The sequence below is a fragment of the Lissotriton helveticus genome, chromosome 3_1 (genome assembly GCF_964261635.1).
Source record: "Lissotriton helveticus chromosome 3_1, aLisHel1.1, whole genome shotgun sequence".
Taxonomy (NCBI): Eukaryota; Metazoa; Chordata; class Amphibia; order Caudata; family Salamandridae; genus Lissotriton; species Lissotriton helveticus.
In genome coordinates this window covers 1,037,626,226-1,037,641,544 of record NC_136061.1, presented here as the reverse complement: position 1 = coordinate 1,037,641,544, position 15,319 = coordinate 1,037,626,226, and the positions used below count along the sequence as shown (strand labels likewise).

General features: G+C 43.2%; 1 protein-coding gene across 4 annotated transcripts in view; it reads left to right on the top strand.

Moving 5' to 3' along the window:
* DYNC1I2 (dynein cytoplasmic 1 intermediate chain 2) overlaps positions 1-15,319 on the top strand; it is a 459,267-nt gene that overhangs the window by 75,010 nt on the left and 368,938 nt on the right. For all 4 annotated transcript variants that reach the window (XM_078681574.1, XM_078681573.1, XM_078681572.1 and 1 more), the window contains exon 3: positions 8,936-9,053. In XM_078681574.1, coding sequence (XP_078537700.1) covers positions 8,936-9,053 — 118 coding nt within the window. The remainder of the gene's footprint in view (positions 1-8,935; positions 9,054-15,319) is intronic.

Below are 15,319 nucleotides of genomic sequence, written 5' to 3'. Positions count from 1 at the left end.
CACATGGAGAAAAATATTGCCTTTTAGCAGGAAAAGGTATAGTCCAAAGCTCTGTTTTTAATAGAAAATCAGGGCCTTCAGTGTTCATATCACTGAAAATACAAGATTTGAAAAAAATATTATTGTCTTCGGGTGCTCCTGAAAGACAATATCTATAGACTGGAATCTAGAGAATGCTAAAGTGATTCTGGTATTTTACTGAACTCTACTGGTCGTTTTCTATCAAGAAAGTTAAATAGAGGCAGTTGCCAGAAAAATGTAAAAAAAGAATGTCCCCCGGCAGAAAGCAATTGCGGTATTTTACTGACCTCTACTGGTCCTTTTCTGTTAAGCCAGTTAAATAGTCAGTTGAACAGAAAAAAAGTCCCTAAGCGGAAACAGACCAGTCCTAGGGCTGATCTCCAGAGCCCACAAAGTACATACACATATAAGTATATACTAATATATAAGTATATACTAAAGTATATACAAGAGGTCTCAAATACTCGACCTAAAAAGTGAGGTCCGGTGCTATGTGTTTTTTAAAGGAAGGGGCTCGAATGGAAGAAGCAGCCGTCGCTGCAGGGCTCTTGTACCTGTGAGGGAGTGTTGTACTTGGGTGCAGATGGTCTCTCTTTCTTTTGTTAACTTTTGGTAACCATAAAAATGTTATTAAAAGTTGCTAACACAGTGCAACTTTAGCACACATTGAACGGTGTACGGGTAACTCAATGCTCTAATGATCTTCTGAATGACATGGCAGAAAGTGAACATGATCAATGATCAGGAAAAGGAATTAGCGTTTCTCAAAACAAAATAACCTGTGTCTCTATGTTATGGAAGTGAGCCACATCTAACACAGCTATCAGGAAACTTCCCATATGAGTAAAGGTGCAATCACAAAGACATCAGTCACCAAATGTGTTTTTCCTGTATGACTTTTATGAGTTTATTTAAAACAACAACACTTGCCCGGAGCATGCGGAACAGAGACAAACTCATGAGATTTTTGGGCAGCTTCAATAACATATAAAGAATTTCAATTTTATTTCTCAATTCGATTTTTGTGAGTTTTTATTTCTCTTGTAGCATTTCCTGCTGCACTTTTTCTTGAACAGTTTATGAATAAAATGGAATGATGATTTTAACAATAAAGAATTTTAACGAAATTCGTTGTGAGTGTAAAATTCAAAGATAATTTATTTGTAAACCCCAATACTATTAGGTCAGAGTGCATGTACCAGAGATCTTTTAGAAACGAAGCAGCATTCCTCACAATATGTCCATGAAACTCAGATGTTAGACAAGTAATAAAATAAAAAATCAACAAAACAGCTCAAATGGTAAGCGTGTGTGTCTGGAGCCAATTGTGATGTGACTTGCGTTCACAGAATAGTCTGGAGAGATACTGTTAGTTGAACTAAATAGAGGTGATACAGGACAGAGCAAGATGATTATTCTTTCGGGGTCTACATAGAGTTAATGTAGAGCATCTTAGTTTGGTAGTCAGGCATATATGAGCATACAGTGTGAGATCCACAGTTTTACGATAATGAGTGTGGAACAACAGCAGAAGCACATGTAGACTCTTTAAAGCAAAAAGAAAAGACGCACTAGAGTTCGTAAAAATAACCCCACAATAAGCCCAGCCCAGGAAAAGAAACCTGGAATAAGCCCATCCCCAAAACGATGTTATGATGACACTAAAGGCAATGTTGACATAAGTATTTATTTGTTCCATCTACATTAGAACTTTCTTAGTTAATTTATTATCATTATTATTATGATGATGATTATATCGGGTATTTCGGGACATGGAGGAAGCAGAATAAACACTCTTCAGTAATGTCGCAACGAGCATAAATCAACAGGAGTGTAGAGTACATGTAATAGGGCCAGTCACCATGTGAGGAAACCAAGCACACAAAGGAGAGATAAATACATTCAATGCACCAATGAAATGCCGGCATTTCAGAACAACACAAACAAGAACCAATGAAAATCGATGGCATGCCATAGGCCCATGGAGGAGATGCAACATGTTGAGAGACTGCGCGTGTGTTGCCTAGGCTTACCTAAAAAATTGCTAGGTGTGTGAAAGCACTTTTGATGTACTGTAGCTCCCTGAAGCAAATGACAGCTGCTGGATCCACCGAAAAAAGTGTGCACCAAAACAGAGTTTAAATGCTTGAGAAAATAAAGCTGGGTGGGCGGGAGGTGAGACAAAGTAACACACAGAGAGAGAATGCAGCTCAGAAAAAAGAGAGCAGCCTGGAGCATGTAAAGAGCGACTGTATGGCTGTGTAGGGGAGGGAGAGCTTGAAAACACACGCACTTTCGTAGAGTGCTGAAATGAAAAGAAAAAGGTAGTTCCCTAAATGTGAGCAGTGGAAGAATTCAAAGTATCCATTTAAAAGGATGTTAAAGATGCTTTGCTCCAGGGCTGGGATAAACAAGAAGGGGAAGGCAAGCCAAGCCATCGAACAAGAAGCAAACAAATGAGTGACAATAAAGTCACTAAATGGTATTTATTGGATGAGCTCAACGCCCACTATAAGTTGTTGGTATGCTCGCAATTGGTCTTTCTCAGTCTGCATTGTCTGGTAGGTGAGACCTAAATAACACAAAAGCAGTAAATAAAATAAAAAACTCCGAGATGATGTATATTGATAATGATGTAATTTCTGGTTGGTTCTATTTTCTTGTTCTTTTTCTATGCCACGTTTGCAGTATGTGCAGAATAACTAAATTACATAATTACCATCCAAGACAACAAAAAGTAACAAAAAGGAAAGGGATGAACCAGCTGTAAACAGAGCAGCACACCGGAAGCATTGCAGAGTATTGTGGTTTTAAGAGTGAACACTTAAAGAAGCAAGTAAGGCTCGTGACAGGAACTGCAGTTTTGAACTATTCTCCAAACAGTATTGTATTCCATTGAAAAAATGAAACCAGCTATCCTAAATAACAAGACCGCGTATGCACTTTCATATGTGCATTTGCTATTACCTGTCCTGATTTCAAGAGAAAAACGTACACATGTCACTGTTGTGAATCGATGCAGCCCCTGTAGCCATACTTGATGCTCTATTACATCAACACTCCTTTCACAGAAGGAAATAGTCTGAGACAAGTGGGAAAAAATAGGGTATTCAAGCTAATCGCCATTTTGTCGTTGTGACTATTGGAGACATCAGTTTCTATGATGTCGGTTGTGTCTGAGTGACTATATTGTTTCTATTATAAAGGCATTGTTTAATGTTGAGATGCGTCTGTGTGCCAGCTCATTACGATAGGAGCACTTTTTAAAATGTATTACAAATAGGAATGTTATGTTGGTTGAATATGGAGTTATATTATTGTGTGTATATATATATATATATATATATGTATGTATATATATATGTATGTAAATATATATATATATGTATGTATATATATATATATATATATATATATATATATATATATATAAAGAATCGTCACCACCACTCACAGGCCCTTGATAGGCAGAAATTACCAGGAGTAGACCCAGAATTTGCTGGTGCAAAAATTAAGAAAACTTTATTGTGCCCAGCGCGTCCGCCAGGACTTGTTTTGCTTCCTCCTGAAGCTTGATCTCATGACCCACGAGACCCACGTCGGGGCATACCCTTACCACATAGGGTGAACAGCAAAACACGCAAGATGATGGACGGAATGTTGCACAATGGCAAAACATTCACCCCCAGTCACAGATCTGGGTTTAATCCATTGTTATTTTGCTCACCACGCCACCCCAGTTCAGACGGAAGGGTATGCCCAGACGTGGGTCCCGAGCTCACTAAGCCACTGGAGTCAAGCTATCCTTGCTGAAGACGGCTGATAGCCAGAAACTGGTCCTAGGATGCTTGAGTCCGGGTCAGGAAAGACATGACTTGGCAGTTCGGTCTGGACTGTTCCCATGAGGCACAGGGTCAAGACTGATTTGCATATGGCCATGTCTGAACTGGGGTGGCTTGGTGAGCAAAATAGCGATGGATTAAACCCAGATCTGTGACTGGGGGCGAATGTTTTGCCATTGTGCAACATTCCGTCCATCAATTGTTGTTTTTGCATTAGTGGACAATCATCCTGTTGGGTCGGTTCTTGCACTTATTTAAATTATCCTTCTGTAATTCTGAGGAAATTGATGTAGCCAAATGTACTCCTGCCTCAGTTTCTAGGTAACTGTGCAATCATACTTCTGTTTAGGGGTTTGCATACACACAGCTGGTAATGGGGTCCCCTTTGTTGAATCCCAGTAACTGAATGATATTCCATTAGTACATAAATCACAGGTTATTTCCTCAAGGGGTGGATTTTGCCACATCACCATTTAACATTTCAATAGTAATATATTCATTCTTAGAACAGTAATTATGGTTCCAGACAAATATCAACAAATGTATTAGAAAAATTAAGTGATGAAATCAAAGCATAGCATTTTCTCGTGCTGTCCTAAAGAGGCACCAAGTAGCTTGTTTTTCATATTGACTGAAGTCAACGTATTATTGAGCACCGAGGCACATCGGTGCACGTGCTCACAGGACCCTAAGTGCGCCGAGTTATCACTCGCTCAGAACTTTACAGTGTTTTGCTACTCTTTAAGTATTTTTAATGCAATGAACGTCTTTGCATTGCTCTTCTTGCATCTTAGTTTGTGCTCTCATAATTTGCCTTCAGTCATTTAATCTACCACTTTATTTTTACAAGAGAAACTCTGCTTGAGTTTTACAAACACCCAACACTTGTGCAGGCCCTTTCCGTGCCTAGTGAGCAACTTGATTTGAACAAATCGCCAATCTCCAGAAATACCTCAGACACAGACATACCCACATTCAAAGGTCTCTTCGCTACATCTTGACTTTTCGCTCCAACTCTTTCTTCATCCACCACCAATCTGAGCTCTGTTCTGTCCATCCATTTTTGTCATACTTTATTCTAAATGCTAAATTAGGTTTCATTGAAATCACAACAAGAAGAAAAGGAAAATGCAACCAATCGCCCTCAAAAAGCTATTTAGTACACCACTATACATTCTATGTACCTTTAAGATAACACTCCTTGAGTTGCACCCTAGAGATCTGAGATATTTCTCTGTTCATGCTCTTGTCCTGGTGGAGTGTATCTGAGTTATGGAATTCTATATATAAGATACATGAGTGCTCAGTTCCCACCAACGGCTTCTTACTGTGCTCTACTGGAATAATCTAAATAGCCCTGGAGGACGCGGGACAGGTAACGTCTCAGATTTTTGTTGTCAGAAATGTCCGTGCCGCTACCAAATTATCTTGACATCTTTTAGTCAAAACATACGACAAAAACGCTATGTTTTACTGGATTGAATTCCAATTTTTTTATATTTATTTGCTTCTAATTATTTTAAAGCTCTTATATTTGATCTTTTTATTTTATCAAATTTGCATTTGTTTAAAAAAAAACCTTATGTACAAAACAGAAATCACATTCCTATTTCAAAAAAGACATTCCTATTTACAATAATACAATCAAAAAGTTTCATCATACGAACCATCAGTCAACCATCAATCATACCAAATACAACAAATTACAAAAAATTACAGACAAAACAAAAACACATCAGTGATTAAATGAGTGCCGGAATCAAAATATTCACAGGCAAAGCCTATAACCAATTCTTAAACTAAACACAAATCTATTGTTTGAATCCTATCGTTTTTAATTTTTTGGCTTTATGGCAGTCGTTTCGAACTCGCATCAATTGTGAGTTCTCATCAGGACCATAATCTCTCGCTCTTCAGAGTGTCGAGGAAGATATTGTTGTCCGCGTCGTCCAACTACAATTTATGAGTGGATCTTAATGTCCTAATTTCTGTATGTACTGGCTGGCTCTCAATATTCTTAAAATGAGGTTCAGGCTGGTTGAAGAAATTGTTTCCGTGGCCCCGCCGGCGGTATTTTCATAGGACGGGGCACAGCGGTAAACCAGATCACTTTCTTCCTGGCTCTAGCAGCGCGTCTCAGTCGCGTGCACTTCCGGGTCCGCAAAGGATTATGGGGAGTCCCCATGATCCTTTGCGGACCCATTTCTTCAACCAGCCTGAACCTCATTTTAAGAATATTGAGAGCCAGGCAGTACATACAGAAATTAGGACATTAAGATCCACTCATAAAAAACGATAGGATTCAAACAATAGATTTGTGTTTAGTTTAAGAATTGGCTATAGGCTTTGCCTGTGAATATTTTGATTCCGGCACTCATTTAATCACTGATGTGTTTTTGTTTTGTCTGTAATTTTTTGTAATTTGTTGTATTTGGTATGATTGATGGTTCGAATTATGAAACTTTTTGATTGTATTATTGTAAATAGGAATGTCTTTTTTGAAATAGGAATGTGATTTCTGTTTTGTACATAAGGTTTTTTTTAAAAACAAATACAAATTTGATAAAATAAAAATATCAAATATAAGAGCTTTAAAATAATAAGAAGCAATTAAATATAAAAAAATTGGAATTCAATCCAGTAAAACATAGCGTTTTTGTCGTATGTTTTGACTAAAAGATGTCAAGATAATTTGGTAGCGGCACGTGCACTTTTTCTGTTCATTACAAGCTTGTGGCAACTGGCAAGCTGTGCCGTTGGGAGCCCAGACCCAGTGGTGGTTTTTTGTCAGAAATGTCAGCACTAGGTTTCACAGATTGAAATCCTTTCCAATTTGACTAACTATGAGAGTTAATTTTTCCATGGCCGTAAGTATCACATTCTGTTGTCAGTAGCTCAATATCTGTACTAGATTTTACCCCATAGCTCGTGCCATCAGAAGTGTCTTGAGTAAGTTGTAACTCTAATTTAGAGGGTAATGGCATGCATCACTCAATTGGTGCTTTAGAGAGGTATCACTGGATTCGCAGTAATAATGTTTCTATAACATTAGTGGCAGCATTGGTAGTTTAATTGCGGCCGCTATTGCCACCCATGAGCAGGCTTCAAGTCCTTTGAAATACCATTTCTGTGTCTTAACGTCAAAGGGGCGGCTAATTTAGTATCATTGCCTTATAGATTGTGTGAGCAGTCTGAATCCCCACGTATGTCAATTTCCTTAAGTATGGACTGATTAAACACCTCAATTTTTGCGAATTCATCTAGAAAACCACTACCTGGTCATATTTCTCTAACTCGCCCTTAAATGGGAAGGTGGGATGCTGAGGATCCAGTAACGATACTGGACACCATCAGCATACTGTGACAATGTAAAAGTATATGGCCCAATCCCTGCACCTCTTATTGCCTGGTTATGTCCTGTGTAATTTCCTATGGACTCCTTCTACTTAAATAGAAGTGGTGACAAGAGACATCCCTTTCCTCATACTCATTACAAGTTTTATTGGCCCTGAGCCCAATTAACTCTGATCCTTGCTCTTGATATTTGGTAACTGGCTAAGAGCCATCTACTGATCCTACTGCCTAGTCCGCAATGTGCTATCCATGAACTCCTACCCCACTCCATCAAATACAGTCTCTGCATCTAACTTGATAATAACTGTTATTGAGCACTTACAGTGTACGCTGTTAATAATATATATAAAAATATGTTTGTATTATCACTACCTGTCAGAGATTTGATAAAACCTGATTGGTCCAGGTACGTTAGAGGAGTCCTCATCTCCTCCAGTGATGAAGGACACTAGGCAAATGCTTCACGTTTCAGTTCACCTGTAGATGGGCCAGTGCATACTGCAGAAGGTTGGACCTTTTCCTGACTTCGGAATGACCGAAACAAGTGCCTGTGTCATAGTAGCCATGATTATCTCCTCTTCAAGAAAGAAATAGAAGAAAGCTGTTAACGTCCGAGTTAAGACTGGACATGATCTCTTCTAAACCTGTCAGAGTCTGGTGTCCTTGCGATTTCATTCGCTCTACAGCTCTTCTAGACCCTCCATGATGTCACAAGGGTACTTAACATTAAGCACATTTCCGTATCTATTCTGATCCATCTCCCACCAGTCCCCTCTCTTTAGATAGAGACCCTGATAAAAGACTTGGAGCTTCTGTAGTTTCTTCGAATCTCTGATAACTGTAGCATGAGGTGGTCCTCTGTTGCATCTATTTGCGCCACGGTTATCATTGCTATAAACGTATTTTAATAGTTCACCTGCCTTTTTCCTACCCTCATAGAAATGTGCTTTGACTTTTAAAAAGTGAGCTCTGTTTTACTAAGCTCCAGTGGTCGAGTCTGTCCCTGTCCCGCGACAACTTTCTTCCTTACTTTTTGCAACACTGCACTTGTGGGGCACCTCCAAATCAGCCACTTCTTAGGTCACGTTGTTTCACCGTTCCACTCTCATCCTGTTCAACCTGACCGCCGCTTCCAAGAAGAGCCTTCTGGTCACTGGCTTCAATGAGTTGTATACCACATTGGGAGTCACACCAGCTCCTTGACAGGGCCGAACTTGGTCTGGTACAGAAAATAGGCCTAGGCACCAAAATAAAAGTGGGCCTCATTGGCGAATCGGATAACTAAAAAAGTGTTGTACATGTGCAAATTGGCGCCCATTTGAACTTTTGAATACACACTATATATGTGTGTTTTGCGAGGTATGGGAACTGCAGGCAAAGTTTATATCAAGGACTTAAGCAGTAAAAATCAGCCCAACAAACCATAAAACCGGCCAACAAACAGCCAAAAAAACGCCCAGGCCATGAGCAGCCTATCGGGCATCTCCTGGTTGCCTTATATGCCAGTATGGACCTGCCTCCCACATAAAAGGATTTTAGATTTGAGAACTATGCATTTTATTGCATGCATCATTACACTTGTATGGTTCCTAATGTTTATAATGAGCCATGTTTAGGCGCGCTGATTATATGCTGTTGTGGAATGTTTTTATGCTAAATACCGCCCTCTGTCTATACATTTGAAAACTGTATTCAGTTTTATGTATTCTTTATTGCAGACCGATCAACAAAAAGAAACAGCGGCTCCTGTTCAAGAAGAGTCTGACCTTGACAAAAAGAGACGAGAAGCGGAAGCATTGCTTCAGAGCATGGGAATCACACCAGACACTTCTTTAGGTGAGACCAGAGGCTTGAGTTAACTGTGCATTAGGTTGACTGTATAGTAAGTGGGCAGTGCAATCTCACCCTTCTTCACACTGGTGAGTAAGTATGGGGTGTGCTGAATCACAAAATAATTGCTTTATGACACTCTAAAATACATAAGTAAATAAATTAGGCTCGCTGAATAACAGTCATTGCATAAAGGAGTGAGCCATTGTGTCAGTTAATCTCCATCTAGTCTGAACATTTTGGCAGGAAGGCCATTTGGGCCAGAAGCCCTGTCTGCTCTAGTGTTCTGATGCTGGTGACCGCGGTTGTGTAGTACTCCAAAGCGTAGGAACTGGTAGCTGTTTCGTAGTACCGCGGATGTTTTTGCTTATCGCAGCCTTTTCCCTTTACTGACGATATTAAAGATGAAATGGGCTATTCCCGTGCAGCAACTGGTGTGCTATTTAATATGTTTTTTTGTGCGTGGGGAATCAATGGAGTATAAATATGCCCAGAATTTATTTTCTGGAATCTTTAGGTTTGCAAATGGAAAATAGTGACCGCCACTGTCTTTTTGGGTTCGCTTCGTCTCCCATTCTACTTTTTTGTATAATCTTCTCCATGTGTCGTAAGCTTCCAAGATTTTAAGGTTCGAGTTACTTTGCTTTGTGGAGTGCCTTAGCTTGTCTGGTTCTCTTTGTGTGTCTCAGTGCAGTGGTAAGCAATGTGTCAGTCCTTTTTGCTGGCCTTTCCATTGAATGTGTGCTTTATTTCTATTGTTTTCAACTAAGAACGACGTTGCCGTGCTCCATGTTGAGGCATGGTCGCTGTAGGCTGCTATCTGTTGCGCCGGCAGTTTGTGCATTATTGTTAAAAGGTTATTATTCCCTGCAGTGCTTCATGGATGCATTATTTTTCCACTGTGCTATGCTGTCCGGTTTTATTATTTCCCATGTTAGCTTCTTTAACCTCTGTAGCCCGGCAAATTCCCGACGTTTCTTTGTCCTTGTGCAATGTGTTAAGTCAGTTCTGTGCTCTCGATAAAATGGTCACTGTCGAAGGTTTCCAGTATTGTAATGTCTTTTATTGCAACAAATATCAAGCGTTGTGTTGTGTGTGCTTGTAACTTGTCCAACTTGTTCATTTATCGTAACTGCCTTACTGCAGTATGAGCACGGGTCACAACTTTTTAGAGGTGTTGTGTCGCAAAAGCACAGGGTCGCTTCTCTCCTCACAAGCCCCACATGTAACGGTTCTACAAACACGTGGTATTTATGATTGGTTGCGACAGTTTTGCATGATTTGAAAACTATCACAGGCACAGTGAAAACCGCGTCATAATTGCCTCAGTGGGAAGTGTTGGTGGTCTCTGCATAATTTGTTGTGGACAGGTGTTCAAATTAGAATGGACATTAATTGGCGTGCCGGCCCGGGGTATCCGCAGCAGGGCCACTGAGTGAATGCGCGCGGGGTCTGGGGAAGCCCGCAGGTGGTCCCGCGCGGGGGATTACCATTGGCCGTGCACGAGGAGGGGAAGCCTCGCTGATCTGTACCTGTTGTCTGGATAGACGAGGCCCTTTGTTCCCGCGCGCAACCGTCTCGCTCTTCATTTCAGCGCCTGGCTTGACGACGGTGACTTGTGATTAACGTTGGGTGACAAACGAACGTGCTAACTAATTTGAACAACCCGCAGCAGACTTGATGCAGACAAGACGTTTGCAGGAAAAAACCTTTATTTTGAAAGGACGTTTCTTTATTGAATAATCTGTTCAATTAGACAAAAATAACGCAAGAAGTAATTTTCGTAAAGAAAGGTCAGCTGCGATTTTTGTCGAATGTATCTTTTTTGCATAATTGCTTCGTTTGTATCTTTTCTTTTGTGGAAAAGGCTTACTCACTTGAACAGCTTCGCAAGGTGTTATTAATTATATTTTATGTGAATAGGTTTTCACACTATCTGTGGACTTCGTCTTGTACCCGTTGTTTTTGTCTTAAATATAATGCTTCTGACAAACCCAAAACAACAATTCATAACATTCAGTTAAAAAGTACAAAATTCCAAAATTATTAGAAACGACACCCTTCTCTGGGAGTAGGGAAGGGGTTGATTCCAAAACGCTTCCCAAGCTGAAAGCCATTTGTAATAGATGCATAAATAGATTACTGGATAATAATAATGCCCTAAATGTTTTGAAATACATGAAATATATACACTGGTATCCACCATAAACACTTATGTTTTCGTCCAAAACATAAGCTATTTGTAGATCTGGTTTCATTACGTGACATGAATTCTATTTTGCTTTTAGAGTAAGCTGTTTCTAACTCGGTTGATAACTTTTTTCTGCATCGTAAATCGCTGTATTTTAATAGTCTATAGAGTTTGACAATCCAGCCTTTGGTGAATGTCTGTCTGCCTACAATGATGTCTATACCAGCGTCACAATTTTGTTAGTATTGTCAGTTTTGCATTTTGTATTCGTATGTGCATTCATATACCGCTTACTACCCCTGATGAGGTGTTGAAGTGCTTTATGCTGGAAAGCACGCTGCTTTGAACACATGCTCAGTGGTTAATTCAGTAGTTACTGTTGGCTATTGGGATTTCTCTTGTGCTCTCAAGGTTACCATTCCATGCGTTTACTCCAGTGTCTTCGTGGTGGTTAGTTAAATTGGTAACAAGTTAGGTGTGATCATTAGTGGGGGTATGTGAATTAATGCAGATGGTAGGTGGGATTGGTAGGCGAGCTAGAAAAGATTAGGTATTGCTGGGTTGCAGGGTTTGACTTTCAACGAAGGACTGGTTGTGATCTTTGAATGAGGTGTAGGCAATTTTCAGAAATACAAAAACATAGATTAAGGAAAACCTGCACACAATGTAGAATAGGTTGTACTTTTTTTTTTTGTAAAACAATTTTTATTGCAGATGTCAATTCAAGCATTACAGTTATTTCTTATGTAAGTACATGCGGGATCCCAAAATCTCAAAGTCTCTTCAATACAATTTTTCACATCGTCGTTGCTCGTAGTTTTGGGGCTGGGTGGTAGTTGTTTCACCAATTGCTTCCCCTTCATCACTACTCAATGGCTTATCCGATGATCAACCGCTGTCTGCTTTTAACTTTACTTTCCCCCCTCCACCAACCCCCCCCTTCCAGCATCCGGTCCGTTCAAACTGTTAGGTCGGTGTCAATGGGATGCTGCAACCCCCCTCCCCCCCTTCCTTACCCTCCCCCCACCCACGGTGTTCCATGGTGTCTCGTGTTTGGGTTGCCGCACGCTGGAGCGTGTTGGTGACCTGCGGAGTCTGGAGATGTCTAAGGAGTGTGTGTGTCCATGGTGGGAGCTATGGTAGGCACCGCCACCCCAGGTTCCCCAGGGTCCTCTGCTTCCTCCTCCTCCTCGCTCTCTACCGTGCTATCCCTAAGTGCCTGGACTAAAGTTTCCCACGCTAGCGCCGCTTCCTGGGCCTTCTCGTCAGGCCCCCGTCGAGCCAGTTGATACCTGATCGTGCTCTCCGCCGCCGCCCATTTCTGGAACTCAGTTAGCCATTTCCTATGTGTCGGCGCTGCCTTCGCTTTCCATCCCCTAGTGAGTTCCCTCTTCGCAAGGAGTAGGCCCATGTCTATAAATTTGCTTGTCAGTTTATTCTTACGTGTGTGCGGAAACCAGTGTAGGAGTGCAGTTGCGCTATCGTAGTGTAGCTCCCTCTCTGTGACCGCGTTCATGGTATCGCCCACTTCCCTCCAGAAGTCCTGTAGGTGCGGGCAGTCCCTCAGCATGTGCAGTAAGTCTGCGTCCAACCGTGCGCATCTAGGACACGCTGCGTCCTCTGCTCCAAAGTATCGCGCTATTTTGTGCGGTGTGAGGTAAGCTCTATGAAGGATATAGAGCTGTATTAATTGGAACCGAGTGTTCCTGGTACTCTTCCTGGGCCTCTGAACCAACTGGGCCCACGTCGTATCCGGGATCTCCCTCTGCAGGTCAGTCTCCCATTGGGTCTTTAAGCGCGTAAGGGGTCGCAAGGTGCTCTCGAGTATTCTGGAGTGCAGGCACGTGACTGCCTTGACTGTGCCTGCGGCCATCATCACATATTGACATGGTGGCGACGTCGTGGGTTCACACAGTCCCTCGCCCCAGTGCGCTTGGATCCCTCGTACCACAGCTGCGTGCAGTAGATAGTCCCCTCTCGGAAGGTCGTATTGTTCCTGTAAGGATTGGTACGGCGTGAGCACCCCGTCAGTGAAGAGGTCCCCCACCATCTGTAGGCCAGCCTCCTCCCAGCTCCGGAGGCTCGACCAGTCGCCGCCGTGCGGCAGCGCCGTGAGCATACCCAGTGGAATTTCGGGTGCGTACGGGTGTCCGGGGCCAGCACGCTTTTGCACGCGGTTCCAGCAGAGCCTCAAAGTCCGTTCCTCTTGAGACAAGTCTCTGAGTGCTAGCCTCTGTTGCAGGGTGATGTACGCCAGCACATGGCGAGGGGTGCCAGTGTCCCTCTCTTGCTCCGGGCCTCGGTATACCCTTGCCACTTCCTGTGTGAGGAATTGCAGCTGGGCGGCCAAATAATAATACTCGAAATCAGGGACCGCGAGTCCGCCCTCGTTCTTCGGGCGGGTCAGGGTTGCCAAGGCTATTCTCCGCCTGCCAGCTCCCCACAGAAAGGACACTACTTGGGATTTTAGTCGTCGAAATACGGCACTCGGTATCCACACTGGCAAGGTTCGAAAGAAGTACAGTAACCGCGGCAGGGCGATCATTTTAAGCAGCGAGACACGGCCTGTCATTGACAAAGGGAGGGTGGCCCAGAAAAGCATGTTACCCTGCAGCGCTCGGATGCAACGGTTTATATTGCCTTCTAGCAGGTCTGTGGGTTCGTGGTAAATGTACACCCCTAGGTAGGGCAAACAGGCCGGCTCCCAGCGGGGCTCGGGACGGGTCATGGGGCACCTCTCCGCTTTCCGGAGAGGAAAGAGGCAAGTCTTCGCCCAGTTCACCTTCAGGCCCGATACATCCCCGAAACGCGCTAGTAGGTCTTCCGCCCCTTCCACTGCCTCTTCGGCATTCTCCAGGAACAGTAGGAGGTCGTCCGCATATAATGATATGTAATGACGAATCCCGTCCACCTCCAGTCCTTGGTAGGAGTCACCTTTCCTAGCCAGTGCCGCCAGAGGCTCTATCGCGAGGGCGAACAGCAAGGGAGAGAGTGCACACCCTTGTCTAGTGCCCCTATGCACTGCATATTTATCCGATATCAACGCTCCTACTCGCACCCTAGCGCCCGCTGATGCATATAGCACTTCCGTCCACCGCACATACTCATCCCCAATGCCAAAACTTCGCAGCACCCTGTACAAGTAGCTCCATTCCAGGCTGTCGAAGGCTTTTTCTATGTCGATCGCCATCACCACCGGGGCTCTGGCGGTCGGTGGAGGGTTCGCTACGAGCCTCAGCAACCTACGAATGTTATGAGACGTATTCCTAGTGGGGATAAAGCCCGACTGATCCTTGTGAATCAAGTCTTGCATATGGGCCATCAGCCTGGTGGCCAGTATAGTGCTCAAGATTTTATAATCCGTCGTGAGCATCGACAGTGGTCTGTACGATGCCGGGTCAGAGCTGGTCCTATGCGGCTTGAGCAAGGGGATCATGAGCGCCTCGCGCATCGAACAGGGCAATTCCCCCCTCTCTTTCGCCTCATTATATATGATTTGGAGCCGTGGGGCTAGGATATCAATGTATTTACCGTAGAACTCGATGGGCAAACCGTCCACTCCCGGTGTTTTCCTGCGTGCCATTTTCTTTATGGCCCCCCTAATTTCCGCTAGGTCAATTGGGCCCCCGAGGGCTTCCGCTTGGTCCGGGTCTAGGCACGGCAAATGTATCTCAGACAACAAGTTCTCCAACACCTCGGTTCGGTCTACCGGGCCTCCCCTATACAGTCGCTCGTAGTATGCTTTAAAGCATTGTAAAATGTCTGGCTGGGTGTTACACTCGGTGCCGTTCGCATCAATCAGGGATAATATTGGGGCAGCACCCCTATTGGGGTTTGCTAACCAGGCTAGGAGCGTCCCCGTCTTATCTCCCTCAGCGAGTGCTTTGGTTAAGTATGTTTTGTGATCAAAACAGCGAAGGCGCTCCACCTCAACCGCCATTGCTTCCCGTGCTGAGCATACTCTATCCTGCATGTCGGGGTGGTTGGGCCGTTGTTTCTCCACCTCCCGCAAGGCTTGCTCGGCCTTATCCACATCTTCTACCAGTGTTCGCCGTACGCCCGCGAACTTCCCTATACAGTG